The sequence below is a fragment of the Fistularia commersonii genome, chromosome 15, assembly GCF_037954325.1.
Source record: "Fistularia commersonii isolate RoL2024-O1a breed Wild chromosome 15, RoL_Fcom_v1.0, whole genome shotgun sequence".
Taxonomy (NCBI): Eukaryota; Metazoa; Chordata; class Actinopteri; order Syngnathiformes; family Fistulariidae; genus Fistularia; species Fistularia commersonii.
Window position 1 is genome coordinate 12,360,011 of NC_141298.1, and position 17,490 is coordinate 12,377,500.

At 52.4% G+C, this 17,490-nt stretch overlaps 1 protein-coding gene across 5 annotated transcripts in view; it reads left to right on the forward strand.

The window, feature by feature from the left end:
* LOC147226545 (RNA-binding protein Musashi homolog 2-like) overlaps positions 1-17,490 on the forward strand; it is an 84,298-nt gene that overhangs the window by 34,150 nt on the left and 32,658 nt on the right. For all 5 annotated transcript variants that reach the window (XM_086160346.1, XM_086160343.1, XM_086160344.1 and 2 more), the window contains exon 7: positions 12,894-12,942. In XM_086160346.1, the coding sequence (XP_086016472.1) occupies positions 12,894-12,942 (49 nt within the window). The remainder of the gene's footprint in view (positions 1-12,893; positions 12,943-17,490) is intronic.

Sequence of the window (17,490 nt, forward strand, 5' to 3'; positions counted from 1 at the left end):
TGTGTGTGTCTGCATTTGTGTGAGTGTGAATGAAAGGATGAATGTGTGTGTGAATGGGTGAATGTGTGTGTGACTGAATGAAGGGGTGACTGTGTGTGAATGAAATGATGAATGTGTGCATGAATGGGTGAATGTGTGTGTGACTGTGAATGAAAGGGTGAATCTGTTTGAAGGATAGGGTGAATGTGTGTGTGTGCATGTATAGTATGTGTGTGTGATTGCGAATGAAAGGGTGAGTGTGTGTGCATGTGCAGAGTGTGTGTGCTTATGTGTGTGAGTGTGATTGAAAGGATGAATGTATGTGAGGGTGTGTGTTTGTGTGAATGTGTGTGTGATTGTGAATCAAAGGGTGAGTGTGTGTGCTTATGTGTGTGAATGTGAATGAAAGGATGAATGTGTGTGAGAGTGTGTGTGTGTGTGTGTGTGCTTATGTGAATGTGTGTGTGATTGTGAATCAAAGGGTGAGTGTGTGTGCTTATGTGTGTGAGTGTGAATGAAAGGATGAATGTGTGTGTGTGTATGAATGGGTGTATGTATGTGTGACTGCGAATGAAAGGGTGAGTGTGTTTGAATGATAGGGTGAATGTGTGTGTGTGCATTACAGTGTGTGTGTGTGTGTGACTGTGAATGAAAGGGTAAGTGTGTGTGCATGTACAGAGTGTGTGTGCTTATGTGGGTGAGTGTGAATGAAAGGATGAATGTGTGTGAGTGTGTGTGTGTGTGTGTGTGTGTGTGTGTGTGTGTGTGTGTGTGAATGGATGACACACACACCTTCAACCTTGAGGGTGCTCCAGGGTTCTCTGGGTGTTCGGCATTGTAGATGGAGAAAGTAAAATTTGCAGAAGTTCAGATGGATGTTCCCGCAGTTGTCCCTTTCATGAGGGGAGGAGAAGGATGGGTTCTTGATGAGGAACCTCTGCTGCTGGTCATTGAGGTCCACAGATCTTTCGAGAAGATTCTCATTCCACAGCCCGGGTTCTTCCCCCCTTCCTGCTTCGGCCCTCGGTTTCTCTGGTTCCTCCAGTCCTTCACACCTTCTCCTCCCTCCAACACTTCAACAGGTGATACCTGTTGAAATGAAACTCACGTCCATGAAAACCAATCACACACACGCACACACACACACACACACACGCACACACACACACACACACACAGTCCTTCATTATTTTTACCATGTTGGACTTTTAGTGTGCCTTAAATTTGCGTGTTCCCTTGTGCACACACACACACACTCACAAAATGTTTGCCTGTTGTGTGTGTGTGTGTGTGTGCTCCCTGGGGTGTGTGTGTGGGGGGGGTTGTTATCTGCTGCTGCAGAGGGTGACAGCTAATCACCAGGCCTGACAAACACTGGGGGTGGGGGGGGCGATGACAAATGGGGGAATGTGTGGGGGGGCAATGGTGAGGGGGTGCATTGACATTTGAATTCCACTGAATATCAAACCGGGGAGTCGTTGTAAGTTGCCCCCCTCCTCCTGTGGGGGTCACTGGGGTTAAACACACACACACACATACACACACACTCACACACCCACACACACACACACACACACACACACGCACACACACGCTATGAAATCTTGTTGGTATGCCTCTAATCAGTTAATCATGTTTCATCACGTTGTGATGACACACTTGGCTGTAACCGTGGTGACGGTGTTGTTACCCTGTTGCTAGGATACGCTACGACTGTACACCGTCTCCTGGAGTTGTCCGGCACCGCCGTTGTCTTGGAGACACGTACGGCGTCGAACCTCGGATTCGGCGCCGTCTTGATTTATTCTCCTCGCCCACGCCGACGGCGGCGTCCCGGCGGAACCCTGTAATGTGATTGGCTCTAATGGCCCGCTCGGCCTCCAATGGCTTGTTTTGACACTTTAATGGACGTTAATGGCGGCGGCTTTGATCGGCGGCGGACGGCGGCCCATCCATCACCCCCGCCGGGCCGCCGTGGGCGCCGCCAACTGCTGGGTGTCAGGGTGGCGGCGACGGGGGAGACCCTCATCTGCTCGCGGCGTCAAACCTCACACCGCTCTGCCCCCGCCGTGTCACACACACACACACACATACACACAAACACACACACACATACACACACACACAGACATACACACACATGCGCGCTGACAGATTCAGGGAGGGAAAATAAAGGAGCCGCGGCGCGTTTGGAAGCGGGCCTGGCCACAGACGCTAAATCAAATCTAACATGGCTGTCAGACACTTTTACCGTGCACGGCGCCCGGGTGCATGCTAATGGCAGCGCCAACGGCGGGGTCAGAGGTCGCGGCCAGGTCATCGTTCATGTCTGCGAGCTTGACAGGTGTTTAACCACCGCCATAGTCACAGAGCGGTGCCGCGACAGACGGCGGCCATGACAGAGGAACAGGTTCTCTTTGCAGTCTGGGATTTGTAGTTTTAAGAGAGTTTGTAGTTCCTTTATTCAACCCGTCAATGTTTTATTTTGAAAGGCTTGCCCGCCATTTCCTGTCCCCGTCAGAACCCCCAATGGTCGTCATTGAGGTTATTTTTCGCCAGCGAAACCAAACACCACACCGCGCATCTCATCTGACGTGTGTGTGTGCGTGTGTGTGTGTGTGTGTGTGTGTGTGTGTGCGTTTCTTTTTAGCGGCCGCTAATGACGCCTGGCATTTGGCCGCTATCAGTGGATCGTTAATTAGTATTGAGAGGTTTTCCGGGGGGGGACAGATTCCCCTCTATCTCGCAAACAGATGTGTGTTTGATCTGCTAACCCGGTTTGCACACACACACACAGACACACACACACACACACACACACATACACACATACACACATACGCTCAGCCGGCGTCCGATGGCAGCAGCCTGCTGACATATGGAAATGTCTCGGAGCGAGTCCTCGGCAAGCCAGTATCGACGGCACACACACACACACACAAACACACACACATACACACACACACATACACACTATACAATACATAGACACAGACGCCATATAATACACAAACAAATATGCGCATACACACAAACACTGTATAATACATAGAGACACACATTTCATGCACACACCCACTACACAGTACATGGACAAACATGGCGTACATCACACACACTCACACACACATACTATATAAAACCTAGACATACACTATACATCACACACAAACATGATACAACACACAGAAACACACATTACAGACTATGCAATGCATTGACACACACACCAGTCACACACACACACATTCTATTCCCCAACGTTTTCTCGTTGCTGTTTTATAAATATTCCCCTTTGTTGAGTAATGTGAAAGCCAGGTGGTACCGTTGTGCAAAGGCCCTTAGTGGCCCCGCCCCCTCATGGAGGCCCCGCCCTCTCGCAGAGGCCCCGCCCCCTGCTCTCCTGCTCGTTCCCCGAACCCCTGCACGACCTCTCGGCCGTTTCCTCTTAAGTTACTCCGTTTCTTCGGCTAAGTGGCACTATCCATTTTATGTGCAAACACACACATACACACACACACACACACACACACACACACGTGCACGACGCCTCCACCGGCGGAACCCCTCTGCCATTGTTCTGCTTTTGTGGCGGCGCGGAAACCGGAGCATCCGTCAAGTATATTAGCCGGATCCCATTACTGTCAGTGGATCGGCGCCGCCAGGCGTCTTAAGGAGCCCCCAGACAAAACCCCCCGTCATGTTAATCCAAGCTTTAATAAATACGGGGACGTGTAGCCCTATTCAAATTGGGGGAGGGGGGAGCAGAGGGGTGGGGTGTGGGGGTGGGCGCTTCCCCCTCCTCCGCTTCCCCCTCCACCATCCATATTTGTGGCGACAAAGAGAGACGGGCTATCAGCCGCTAACAGATGAAGGTGTTTTGCATGAGGAGGATTGAAGAGGGAAAAAAAAAGGGGGTGAGCAGATAGAAAGGGGTGAGGGGGGCAGACGGGGGTGGGGGTGGGAGTAAGGGAGGGGGTTCCATCCGTCCTTCTTTTCTCTGGCGGGACAAAAATGTGAAATTATTAAAGACAAAACAAATTCATTAATCCTAATCTGAATGGAACGGTCCAGGTGGGCGGGGGGCGGGGTGGGGGGGGTCGTCTCACCCCCCCCGCCACTTCTCGTCACCCTTGTAAGCCAATCACAGCTTCGCAAGGGGGCGGGGCTTTACATGAACGCTTCAGCTGTCAATCATCCGTCCTTCTTCCAGTACTTTGGAAGTACTTTCCCTCCTCCTTGCAGTACCTGCATCCTGACATGTAGTATTTACACCCTGTAAATACCTGTAGTATCCACTGCAGCACCACTGCAGTGACTGTAGTACTAGTACCTGCGATATTAATACTATTCCACCCCCAGTACCTGAAATATGAGTACTCTTATAACTGCAGTACCTATAATACTAATACTGTCTATCTTTCAGAACCTGCAGGAGTAGCTGCATGCTTTTAAAAAGTATTGATAACTTCGTCTGCAGTATTAATACCTGTTTCCTGCACACCTGCAGTACCTGTAGTATCAATACCTGCACACCTGTGCTACCGCAGTAATCACAGTATAAATACTGAATTGTCCGTGTACCTGTAGAGCCTGACTAGTACGTAGCAGTAGCTGTAATGCTGTCTCGTCCTGGCGGTGGAGCGTGAAGGTGCTCCTCACCTGTTTGGACCGGAGGTCCGGTGAAGAGCTTGTTAAGACCAGCTCATTATGGGAGACGTCAGCCACCGGCTCTAATCCCAATCCAGAGTAATCAGATTACAGGGCCAGATTAGCAGCTGCGTCTGGACGACCTTCATCAGCGGCGAAGGTCGCTGCTGGATAATTAGCTCCCTGACTTCATGCGACCCCAAACCAATATTAATGTGTATAATGGGGGTGGGGGTGAAAACAGTTAGCTGGGTTCGCTAATGCTAATGTAGCTTGAAAGCCCGATATTTCCTGTGCATGGGAAGGGGAGTCATGGGAGTCACCTCAGTGACTTCCTGTATTAAACTGGAGGGAACAACGGTGATTTATCAGCGTAGAGTCGCATTTGTGAATGAACCTGATGAGCTGCACCTTTAGCATTAGCATTAGCATTGGCCGCGTTCTCCGCGTGGAGCCTCCTTCCTGGTGTTCCCGATGGCATCCAGCTTTTGAGGAGAAATGAAAAGTGACCGTCTGACGTTGTGACCCGCAGGAACCTGGTTGTCTCTGTTTGTGATGCCCCGTTCCAATGTTCCTCAAGGTTCTTCTCATATTCCCTCATAGAACCCCTCTTTTCAAACTTAGAGCTAGGCTAATTCCCAGGCTGGAAGGTGGAGATGGTTCCAGGCTCTGATTGGTTAGTGGACTGGGTTCTGCCTGTGTGGGGTCTCAGGGTTCTCCATGTTCTTCGGTTCCTTCTAGCCAAGGGTGTCAGGGTTCACAGCTGATCCCCATCGTAATCGGCGCCAGCTGCAGCAGATGCCGCTAATCAAGATCCCTATAAAGGGCAGCGGCACTCCCTGCCTGGCGCCGGTGGATTGTGGTCCTCACGGACTACTGTGGGGCCCTGCCGCGACCCGGACCTCACCCCTGCCACGACCCGGACCTCATCCTTGCCAGCACCGGACCCCAGGTGTGACCTCTGTCCCTTCCCTCGTCACGACCGGACCCAGTCGGCCGGCGTGACCTCTGTTCCCTCCTGCAGCCCGTACTGTTGAGGCCCAGCCTCTGCCGTTCTGTCTGCATCTTGTACTGTCCAGTCTGCAACTCGTCCCGTCTGTAACCTGTACTGTTGAGGCCCAGCCTCTGCCGTTCTGTCTGCAACTCGTCCTGTCTGCATCCCGTACTGTCCAGTCTGCCACCCTGCTTGGGGCCCGACCCGTCTGCAACCCGTACTGTTGAGGCCCAGCCTCTGCCGTTCTGTCTGCATCTCGTACTGTCCAGTCTGCAACTCGTCCCGTCTGTAACCCGTACTGGTGAGGCCCAGCCTCTGCAGTTCTGTCTGCATCCCGTCCAGTCTGCAACTCATCCCGTTCTGCCACTTCAACCAAATAAAAGCGCTTTCCACCCATCTCTGCCCCGAAGTGTGGTTCCCTGCTCGAGTCCGCCCCAGCACAGCGTGACAAAGGGTTCATTGAAGAAGTTATCGATGTGGGTGAATGGTTGGATGATTGACAGCTGATGTATCTCTACTAATGGATGAAGGAGTGGATTTTATTTTCCCGCCCTCCTCGGGTTCTCTGATTCCACCCAGATGAGTCCAACCATGGGGAACCTGCTCATGACAGCAACAGCGAGTCCTCTCCAGGTGGCCGTCGTCCAATCAGAGGCCGCCACCTCGTCGTCCTTAACTTCTGTACTTCTTGTCCCGAAGCCCCTGAAGGCACGGCGCCGTCACACTTCGCCTCCCCGGTTCTCCCCCGGCGCCGCCGCCTCGTTCCCCCGCTGTGCACACCGTCCGCGGCGAGAACACGGCTTTGTGTCGCCATGGCGACCTCCTCTTGTGAGGGGGGGGGGGGGGTCCTCATGAATATGTACCCCCTCAGAGTTCGGAGGGCTCGGCCGTGTGGTCTGTGGAGGCGTGCTGACGTTCACGCCACCGCGAGGATTGTTAACCATCTCAGCTCCTCGCTGTCGGCTCGCCGCCCAGAAACGAGATGCCCCCCCCGCCTCATTGCAAACAGACGGACGGAGCAGACCAGGGCGCCGCCGACGCTTGTGTGTGTGTGAGTGCATGTGTGTGTGGTGACTTGGTTCTGCTCTGTGAGGTCATCTAAAGTGGCCTCCCTTCCCTCTGAAGCTCTTTGACTTTGGGTTCTGCCCTCTGAGGGTTCTCACCCTGCTGCTCAGAACATTGGTGGAACGTTGTTGAGGTGTTAGCCGGTGGGGAAGGGGTACTCCTCAAATTTGAGGACTATTTACGGCTTGAATTGGTGGACCTTGTCCACTCTGCCTGGGTTCTCCATGTTCTCCTGGCTCTCTGCCGCCCCTTCCCTGGTCATATCTGCAGGAAATGTGTACTGTTGCTGTATAAGTGTACTAGTACTGTATGAGGTGTACTAATACTTCATGATGTATACTAGTGCTGTATGATTGTGCTTGTCTTGTATGATTTGACAAGTACTCGTTCTGCTAGTAGTACTTGTCTTGTATGATAGCACTCGTCTTGTTAGTAGTACTCATCTTGTCAGTAGTACTCATCCTGTATGATACCGTTTGTCCTGTACGGTACTCGTCTTGTTGGTAGTACTCATCTTGTTTGTAGTACTGGTCCTGTATGATAGTACTGGTCTTGTATGAAAGTACTGGTCCTGTCAGTAGTCCTGGTCCTGTATGATAGTACTGGTCTTGTATGATAGTACTGGTCCTGAGTGAGAAGGTACCTCCTGGGTGTTGAAGTTGTGCTGAGAACCTGCTGTGTTCTTTGAATGTCACTGAAACGGCAACTCGGCTGGGGGCAAACAAATAATTTTTAATGATCACAATCTGAAATTGCGCCCAGGGGACGCAGGAGGATTCACTCATCCATTCATCATTTGTCCACCTAGTCATTAACCTGCCATCCATTCATTTATCCATCCATGCATCCAGCAATTCATACAGCTGTGAGTGGAACCACTGTTAATCCAGTCAACATTCATGCATGGATCATTCATCCATTCATCGCTCTATCATCCATCCATTCACACATTGTTCATCGAGCATTAAAACCACAGATCATCCGTTCATCCATCAATCATCAGTTCATCGAACCAGCGCCCATCTTTCATCCATCATGCGTTCATCCATCCTTCCATCGTTCATTCATCTAGCCAGGTGTCCATCATCCATCCCTCCATCATGGATCATCCTCTCCTCCAGTGTGGTGGGTGGTCCATTGGCTGTCCCATGTCCCTCTACCCCATCAGATGTTCCTTGTTCTTGGGTCCCAGTGGTCCGGAGGTCCCAAGGGTTCTGCAGGGACCTCCGTGTGCCGAGTTTCTCCTCATTCTCCTTGTCCTTGTCTCATCCCTCCATCCGTTCGGTGGAATGGATGGAGATGGTGGAAGCTGAAGAAAGAGGCTGGCCCGCCTTGGACTCCTGTCGGTCAGAGGTCCTCAGACGAGGACGTGGAGCTCCCATGCCCCCCACCCCGGCTGCTAGCGCTCCATCGCTCCTCTAATTGCGGCCATGGCGCAGGAAGTGCTGATGGCGGCGGTGCCAGCTGAGCCTCCTCCTTGACCGTCACCCTTTTCTGTCACGCTGCTAATGATAATAATAATGTCACACTTCACTGGTCTCCCTGGGGATGGGGGGGGGAACTGCCCCCCCCCCCCCCCCCACCGTGGCGGAGCCCCAGGAGGAGGCGGGAGTGGGGGGGGCGTCACATTGAAGGAGCTCAGGAGAGTATTTCCAAATCCAAGTCTTTTATTTCGGAACGATTTACTCGCTCAAAGTGCTGCATTTAGATACCCCCTCCATTCACAAGCAAGTTCCCTCTAAGCTGCCCAGCTGTGCAATTGCGCACTGCTTGCACACTCTCGCAGTGCAAGAAAACATCCAGTGTAGTGAGTGCACTGCAAATGAATTAGATATGTCACATTTTTTTCTGTAGCATTTTGCTGTGCAACTCAGAGAGTGACAGGTGTCCAGCCAATCATATGATACGATGCAATTACGCAGCCAATCACGGCATTGACAGTACTTGCGCACATGCTTTGCCCCCTTTAAATAACAATAATAACAGTGTGGCGCTAATGCTAACATGCTAACCCCTTATCAGGGGGAAACGAGTGGGCGGTGAATGTGATACGTCAACTCAGCAAACCAAAGTAAAAAAGAAATGCGGTTCTTTTAAGTTGGAACGGCTGTCGGGGTATGTGTAAATAGAAGAACAAGTGGTGAAACTGGGTGAGATTTTTTTTCTTTTTCGAGCGAAAAAGGTCTGATCTGCAAAATAAGCAGCGAAGCTAAAGTAGTAAGCAAGTTTTCTGATGGTAAAAATATGGACTAAATGGAAGCTATGATACCAGGCGTGATACTGGAGTGTGGTCACAGCGTGCACTTCTAATGTTGCTCACAGTGGTCCTCAGTGTGCTCAGCGAGGTTGTCTGTATGCCCAGACTTATGAAAAATTAGAGGGAACATTGCTCACAAGTACAACATACTCCATATCAAATACATGTACACTGTACTTCAGCACTTGTGCTTCTGCAGGAGTGAAGTACTTGTACTGTTTTGTTGACTTTAGCACCTGTAAGTACTTGTAGTGAATCTGGTGTTTGAATCCCTAGTGTCCTGGCCAACGGCAGCTCTGATTGGCTCCATCAACTCCCCACCCCAACCCCCAACCAGCAGGGTGGAGGTGATAGATGAATGGATGAATTCTTCTGAGCCCCATTTGTTGGAGTCACAACTTTGATTGGTGCCCAAGGAGTCTGATGGTCAAATCACCAACGTGCATGCATGACAGCCGGACGTTCAGTCATTCATTCCTTCGTTCGTATATTTGTTCGTTCATGTCATTATTCATTAATTCGTTCATTCATTCAATCATTCAGTCACTCATTCACTCACTCACAAGTGTCCAGATCCCCAACTGGTCTTGTGAGTCCCCCTCATCCTCGCCATCTGGCCCCCCTCCAGCCCCTCCACCCGCCCCACCGCCGCTCAACCTCTGCCGCCCCCATTGGCGTCCAGACTCGAGCAGAATGCAAACTCTGCGTTTGACACGGATCTAAAATCATGCCACGCATTATTCATTTCCAGAGCTCTTAAACCCCCCCCCCCCTCCAACCTTAACACGAAAACAGCACATCAGCCACTAGCAGTGCCTCTGTCCTCGGATTCATAGTTGATCTTTCCGCAACGATTCATTATTTTCCGGGGTTTAACCGGGTCCGTTCACGGTGGTGGTGGTGGGTGGAGGTGTTGGGGTACAACTCCTCCTGAGGCGGGACCTTCAGCTGATTTGACGCACCCTTGGCACCAGCGGGGTTGCGGTCCACCGTTCCACCCAGAAGGAAGTTCTGAGCTCCTCATCAGGCTCTCTCTTGAGGAAGGTGGAACCACTGGAACTCTTACTGTGGAACCGGTTCTACTGACTCCAGTGGGACTCAGATGGGACCAATGAGGACTCGTGACTCGGTCCGGAGTCCATGTGAGCTAAGGTGGGAACCCTGTACTGACTCCATGACGGGATGGTATGCTTCAGACTTGTCGTCCCCGGTGACCTGTTGGTTCCATTGAGAGTGCTGAAATGCTGGCACTAGCTTAGCATCTGGAACAGATGCAGAATGAAGCAGTCTGGGTTCACCAAGCCTGAGTTCTTTATGGGATTTCTGAGGAACATACCGGTTCTGCTGATTCTGGTTATTCAGGCCCTTGTCAAAGCTCATCGTTCTGCCTGAGGCCGTAAGGGCGTCGCACCTGTTCCCCCTTGATGCCGGAGAACTTCCAACTGCTTCTCCTGCGGCAGCTTTGTGTCGGCTCCTTGAGTCACAGCGTGTCAAGCCAGCGTGTCGGACAGCTAACGTATCATCTTAACAAGCTCCACCCCCACCTTCTCCCGGCACCCACCCCTCTCTCCAAGTGCCGGTGGTCTGTTCTGGAGAAATAGAGTCTTTGCTCTTTTCTTGGTCGCCACAAAAGGCCAAGAGCTTCGCCGCGGCGCCCGCTCCTCTTGCACATGATGATACAGCGGCCATTATCGTCTGGACCTTTCTACTCCACGAGGTCCCCCACCCTCCCCACCCTCCTAGGTGTGCTTGCCCCCCCCCCCCGCATGGTGGAGTCCTCTTCTCTCCGGAGCGCTGGAGAGGTCCTTAACCTTCTATCAGATGGAAGCGCACCGCTGTGTTCTGCTTGAATGGCTGCATTGAAAAGGCCTGGAGCGCCGGGGATGCTTCTATGGACCCTGCCGGCGGCGGCGGCGGCGGTGGTGGCGAGGGGGAGGGGGGGTTTACACCGGGGGGGCCGGGGTGGGTGGAGTGCAACCTTGGCGTGATGCTCACAGTCTTTGTAAAGACGGGCGCCGTCTCTGTGTCGCCAATGCCGCGGATCTCGATTTCTGAAGCTCACACTTCCTGCTCGTACCAAGCGGGGGGGGGGGGGGTTGTTGGTTTCCACGGAGATAGCTTTGTCCATATAAGGAGGTTCGATGACTTTGGTTGTAACGCTTCCGCTACCAAATTACGCTTTAACCCTTCAGCGTTCAAATGCTAGCACCTTTTAGCTTGCAGCTAACAGGAAAACAGGCACCATATTGTTAACATTGTCAATTTTGGGGGCGGGGCTTAAGCTAGACAGATCAGCTGTCAATCACCCAATCCTTCACCCTCCTCTTCACGCCATTAAGGCTTGTCTGCTGATCTTTTTTTGGACGGAGGGAGGACGTCCTGGAGAACATGGAGGACCCATCCATGGAGAACCCAGTCCAGCTTTCCCTTGCATAAAGTGTGTGTCTGTGTGTGTGTGTGTGTTCTAGTCATTCCACTTCTTCCCCGGTGACATTTCCGTCATGTGCGCCCCCCCTCCCAGTCACATGACCTTATAAATGTCTGCTCATGGAAACCGTTTGCCGCGGGTGTTGTTGTCCCATCACACGGCCGTTAGCCGCCGCACGTTTCTCAGACCCAGCAGAAAAAAAACAAAACCGTTTTCACTGTGTGTGTGTGTGTGTGTGTGTGTGTGTGTGTGTGTGTTTGTCGTGTCAACACTGCAGGAATAACTGCTTTGTTAGCTCGACGCACTAAAAGTGCAACTCAAGCTGCCGCTGTTTGTAGCGACAGCTAGCCCTGGTCTGCGCACACACACACACACACACACACACACACACACACACACACACACACACACACACACACACACACACAAACACACACAGAGCTAATTTGTGTTTTCGGTTCCAGATTTTTTTTAAACCCCCCCCCCTGGCCCTGGAGAGTCGCTCCATCGAGCTAATGTAAAGCGAATATTTGACAGTTTCTTCCAAAGATTACGCGGAAAGCGAAAGTGAAACTGACAGGCTGGAGTGTTTCTGATGTCAGCACCCCCCCCCCCCCCCCCCCCCCCCCCCCCCACACACACACACACACACACATAGACAGACACACACAGCGCACCGCCTCTGTTTACTCCAGTGCAGTGCTCCGGTCCAGGAGGTCCACTCCACCGTGTTCCTTCCTCCCATGTTCATCTACTCGGGGTGGATCGTACCATCCCTATGTCCGGGGGGAAAGAGGGGGCTGTCCGGTCCGATGGAAGGATCCATCCCCACCTACCAACATCACCATATCTAGCTGTCCTTCCAGAAGCTACCGGTTGGACCTCCTCCCTCCCAGTTGTCCGCCTGTGGCCTCCTGGTCCCCCCTGTCTTGCGGCTATAATAGAGTTACCTCCAGCCCATGGGACCACATACTGGCAATATTGAGGGTGGGGGGTCCAGTGTGTGTGTGTGTGTGTGTGTGTGTGTGTGTGTGTGTGTTTGTGCAAGAGGTGCAGATGCATTGCGTGCCAAACCTGTGGCGAGGTGTTGCTGGTCTGCTAGCCAGTCAGACGTTCTGCTTGAGTGAGCCCCCCCCCATCCCATTCCAGCCCCCCCACCATGTTCCTCCACAGACAGAACCAGCAGGAACACGTGCACACACCTCAATCTGTGTGCATGTGTGTGTGGCTGTTATTGGACATGATGAGGGATGATGATGTCGTGGCCGCCGCCGCCGCCGTTCCCAGACGAGGAAGGGTCCCATTCGTCTCACTTTGGCTCGGTGTAATGTGTTTATCCGTCACCCCCCCCCCCCCCTCCATCCCCCCGGCTCAGGTCAGACATGGCGTCCGCCTTCTGGGGGGGTCGGCTTCCTGCGTCGTGTGGTCACACGGTCTCTCGGGCGCTCATCATTGGTTTTCTTGTCACCGCGGTTACGTAACGCTAACAGTAACACTGTGCCCTCCGCTGTGTCTTGCAGGTGGATGACGCCATGCTCATGTTCGACAAGACCACCAACAGACACAGAGGTGAGCGTCTGCCTGCTCCTCTTCATCTTCATCCTCCTCCTCTTCTTCTCCAGCACCCCCCCCCCCCCTCGCTCCCCCCTTTTACCCCCCGCCGAGGTGACACACGACGGTTCCATTTCAGGTGATATTAGCTGTCCCATCTGTTGGACAATGGGAGCGTGTCCAGGTGATCGATAAGCCGCTAAAGTGTTTAGAATGTTCCTGTGTGTGTGTGTGTGTGTGTGTGTGTGTGTGTAAAGCTGTGGTTGCTGTGCAGTCAGATAACGGGATCAGATAAGGCCCCGGAGAGGCTCCTGCTTTATCGCTCTCTCATCGCCGTGCTTATCGAGGGGGGTGTCAGGACGGGAGGGGGGTCTCGCGGACAGAGGACTTCCCAAAGGCGGGTTCTCCACAACCCCTGACAACCAGGGGGCGCCGTTTCAATCCTGCCCCCCACCCCGACCCCGACCCCCACTTTTGCCTCCCCCGGCTCCCCCCATGTCTTTAAATTCTACTTGGACTGAGGGATCAGTGTTCAGTGAGGCCTGCAGACACCCCCCCCCCCCCCTTCACACACACACACACATAAAACCCCCTTCCGGAGAACTCTTGAGTGAGAAGGTTCTCCAAGTGTGGAACGTGTGAACTGCAGTGGAATTGATCTCTGGCTTTGAGGGGATTTTAATCTGCAGTGACAGAAACCCACTGCCCCCCTGAACTACCCCAGCCCACCCCAGCCCACCCCCATCACCCCCAGCCCTCCATGAAGGTGCGCAGACCTGTCCAGGGGGGGGTCGGGGGGGTATTTGGGGGGTGTTTTTGCCCCAGGGAAGCAGGTTAGCCTTCACCGGGGGAGGAGCAGGACGGGCTGATATCACTGGAACTCCTGATCCTGGAACCCAAGAACATCCTGGAAACAGGAGGAGACCCAGACCTGCAGCTTTAGCCTCCTAAGGCCCAAGCTGTTTTTTTTTTTATATGCATTTTTTATTTCTTTTTGGGCTTATTGGAACCTAATTAGAAGAAAAACTTAGCATCATCTTTTGATATGATGTACTTTTAGAGAAAAATGATGTCCGCATATGTGGACTCTTGTTCCGAACCTCCATAAAACACAATTAAGTCACCTTTGTGTGACAGAATGAAAAACTCTTTATTTCCAACTTGAACACAGCAGTTTTTCCCCTGACTGCTTTTGTATGTATTGATAACACAAACACACACATTTTTGAACATGTTTTGAATATCGTAGCGTAAAAACAACATGTTAAAATTACATGTTTGCCCCTTTTGGACAGTTAAAACTATTGAAACAAAATATAAAACATTGATTTGCCCGCAAATGTGTCCAAAACACACACATTTCCACAGTTTTTCATTCTTGTGGACCCAAGAGCTAGAACGTATGTGGCCACTAAGCCTCAGGAGGCTAAGTGGAAACATAGAACATGTTCTAAGGGGAAATGTAGAACATATGTGTTCTAGGTGGAACATAAAAGATATTATATGTTCTAACCGGGAACATAGAACCCTATCGGTGTTCGAGGGGGGAACCCTGTCAGAACTTCCAGGTGTTCTACAGCTTCCATTCAAGTTCACAATGAGTGACGCCTGATGGAGGCTGGACAGTGTGTGTGTGTGTGTGTGTGTGTGTGTGTGTGTGTGTGTGTGTCCCATCTAACTCCAGCCTTTTATCCGTCTTCCTTTCTGTCTTTGGTTCATCTTTTCTTCTTCTTCTCCTTCTTTTCGCTTCCGCTGGTTCTATTTCAGCCCCCCCCAAAGCCCCTCACAAAGGCTGGTGCGCTCGCTCTCCTTGGCATTTAGACGAGCAGAATGTGGACAATTGTGTTGGAAATTGAAGTCTCCAAAGAACCCCCCCACACACACACCCGAAGACCCCCCCATGCCTCCCTGAAAGCCCCCCCCCCCCCCGGTGGGCCTCCATTGTGTCTCTTCCGCCTCGCTCTGGAAGGGCGAAGCCGGAGGGCAGCCATTGTTCTGCGGTTCTCCTCCTGCTAGAACCCTCTTCAGGTCATGAGGGTGCAGAACCGGGGTCCTGCTCCACCTCCAGGACAGCAGAACCTCGAGGGGGGGGGGGGGGTGTCACCTGTCAGTCTGGGAGGGGTTCAGGTCTACAACCAGAACCAGAGCAAGGTTCTTGGTTCCACCATTGGTTGATTTTTTTGGAGGTTCTTTGATACCAATGACTGAAGACCAAAGACCAGTGACTCCAGGAAAACCCATTCAGGAGAACCACGGATAGAACCGCGTCAATCACAATCTTGGACCTCCTAGTCCTGACCCCTGAAGTGGACTTTCTTGCTCACGTATGGTGAGAACTTTGCCCAACGCTGATTGAACCCCCGTCTGAAGCTCAGGGGGGCTTGGGAGGTCATGATAGGGGCGGAGCCAGGCTGCTGTCAATCATCTTTTTTTTTGGGGGGGGGGGGGGGGTCTGCCTGGGTTCTCCAGGTTCTCCGTCTTCAGTCCAGAAACAGTCATTGGTTCACCGAAGGCTCTAAATCGTCTACAGATGTGAATGAGAGGGTGAACAGATGGATGATTGACAGCTGGCCTGTCCAGGTAAAACCCCGCCCCTCTCGCTCCAGGCTCAGCTGTGATTGGCTAGGCCCCCATTACCCTGACAGCAGTTTGACCTTGTAGAGAATGAATGAATGAATGAATGAATGGATGGATGGATGGATGGATGGATGACGTCACTTTAGGAAAATGTGTGTGGATGGAGAGCGCCAAACACCGGCCAACCGTCAAAGAACATCCAAATCAAACCGACCAATGGGAAAACCTTTGGGTCTGATTGACAGGGTCAAGCCCCGCCCCCTCCCATCTCGGGCTCAACCACGGTTGGCTCCCCTGTTGTTAACTGACAGCTTGTCTGCAAACAACTCAAACCATAGTTTTGAACAAATCAGTGCGTGTGTGTGTGTGTATGTGTGTGTGTGTGTGCACGCCATTATGAACCAAAGTATTTGACATAAATCTGCCTCTCTCGCCTCACTGGGCGAGAAGAAGAAAAAATAATTAGCCTCATTATCTTTCATCTCTTCGGCGAATTACGTTCATTATTTTACACAAAGACGGCGTGAGGCCGGTCACCTGGGAAGGGGGGGGGGGGCGCCGAGGGGAGGGGGGGCAGGTTAACTGTTGCGCCCTGAAAAAAAAAACCCCGGGCGGTTGACGTCAGCTCGGCGTCTCATCAGGGGATTGAACATGGCCGAGCGAGCAGGGCGCCGGTGCAGTGATTGCTGGCTCATTGACTGCATGGGGGGGGCAGGGGAAGAAATGGGGGGAGCGGGAAGAGCCCCCCCCCCCCCCTCTCTGCAAGGCCTCAGCTCGTGGCAATTAGAGATCAGGCCAGCGGACCCCCCCCCCCCCAAAAAAAGAAAAAAAAAAATCCCCCCTGATTACCTCTGGAGGACACAGGCTGTTTACCAAATGGAGCGGCGCCGCCGGCAGCCAGGGCCGCTAATGCTTCCCCTTTGTCCGGGCAGGAGGCGGGAAGGGGGGGCGTCGGGCCGAGGGGGCCGCCACTTCAGGGGCGGGTTTCAAAAAGTAGGAAAAAGAAGTTTCTCACCTGATGGAGACTTTTTCCCTCCTCCGGCCATTAGCGTGCCGCGATTAGCTCAAATGTTACGCCGCTGTTGGCATGGATGTCATGCAACGATTAGCGTGAATGTTGCATAACGATTAGCATGAATGTCCTTCAAGGATTAGCCCTTTATTTGTTGCGTGAATATCTCGCAAGGATTAGAATGAACGTCACTCAGCAGTTAGCATGCATGTGGTACAATGATTAGCATGAATGTGGTGCAGCGATCAGCATGAATGTTGAGCAACGATCAGCTTGAGTGTTGCAATTAGCATGCAGCGATTAGCATGAATGTCGTGTGATGGCGGTATGGCATCTATGTCTCTGTGGATGAAGGGATGACTTACTGGTGTTGGCGTGCGAACATAAAGCTGATTGAGGAGGACTTATTTTGTCCGAGGTGTGAAACTGAAGGGGGGTTGTAGAGAAGAATGAGTGTAGCGTGTGATGGAGTCAGGTGTTCATGTGGCGAAGCAGAAGGACTACAAATATGGCGTCTGTGACTGCGTCCATGGAAGCAGCCGCCGCGAAAGGAGCGGCTCAACTCTCCTGATTCTGTTGGTGTTCTCCAGGAACATCTAGAAGGTGCAAAGCTGACCCATCATGTCTGGACCCGAGTTCCGCTAACGTTCTGCTAATGTTCCGCTAACTTTCCGCTAATGTTCTGCTGACATTAAACACATCTGCGTTTTCAACTCCAGTCGTGGAACTGCAGAGTCGTCGGTCCTCAGATTTACGGACCCAATCGCACCGTGGCCTCGTTATCAGCCGGCGCCACTCGGCCGAATGCCGCAGCTCCGCTCCGCCGTCCATCGCTCTTCACCGGGCCTTAATCAGATGCCCCGCCTCATGGCGAGGTGGGGGTTGTTGAAGAAAGCCGGGGTTTTAATCTGGTCGCCCGTGGTTATCTCGCCACCGAGAGACAAAACTGCACACCATTAAAAACATCGGCCGCCGCC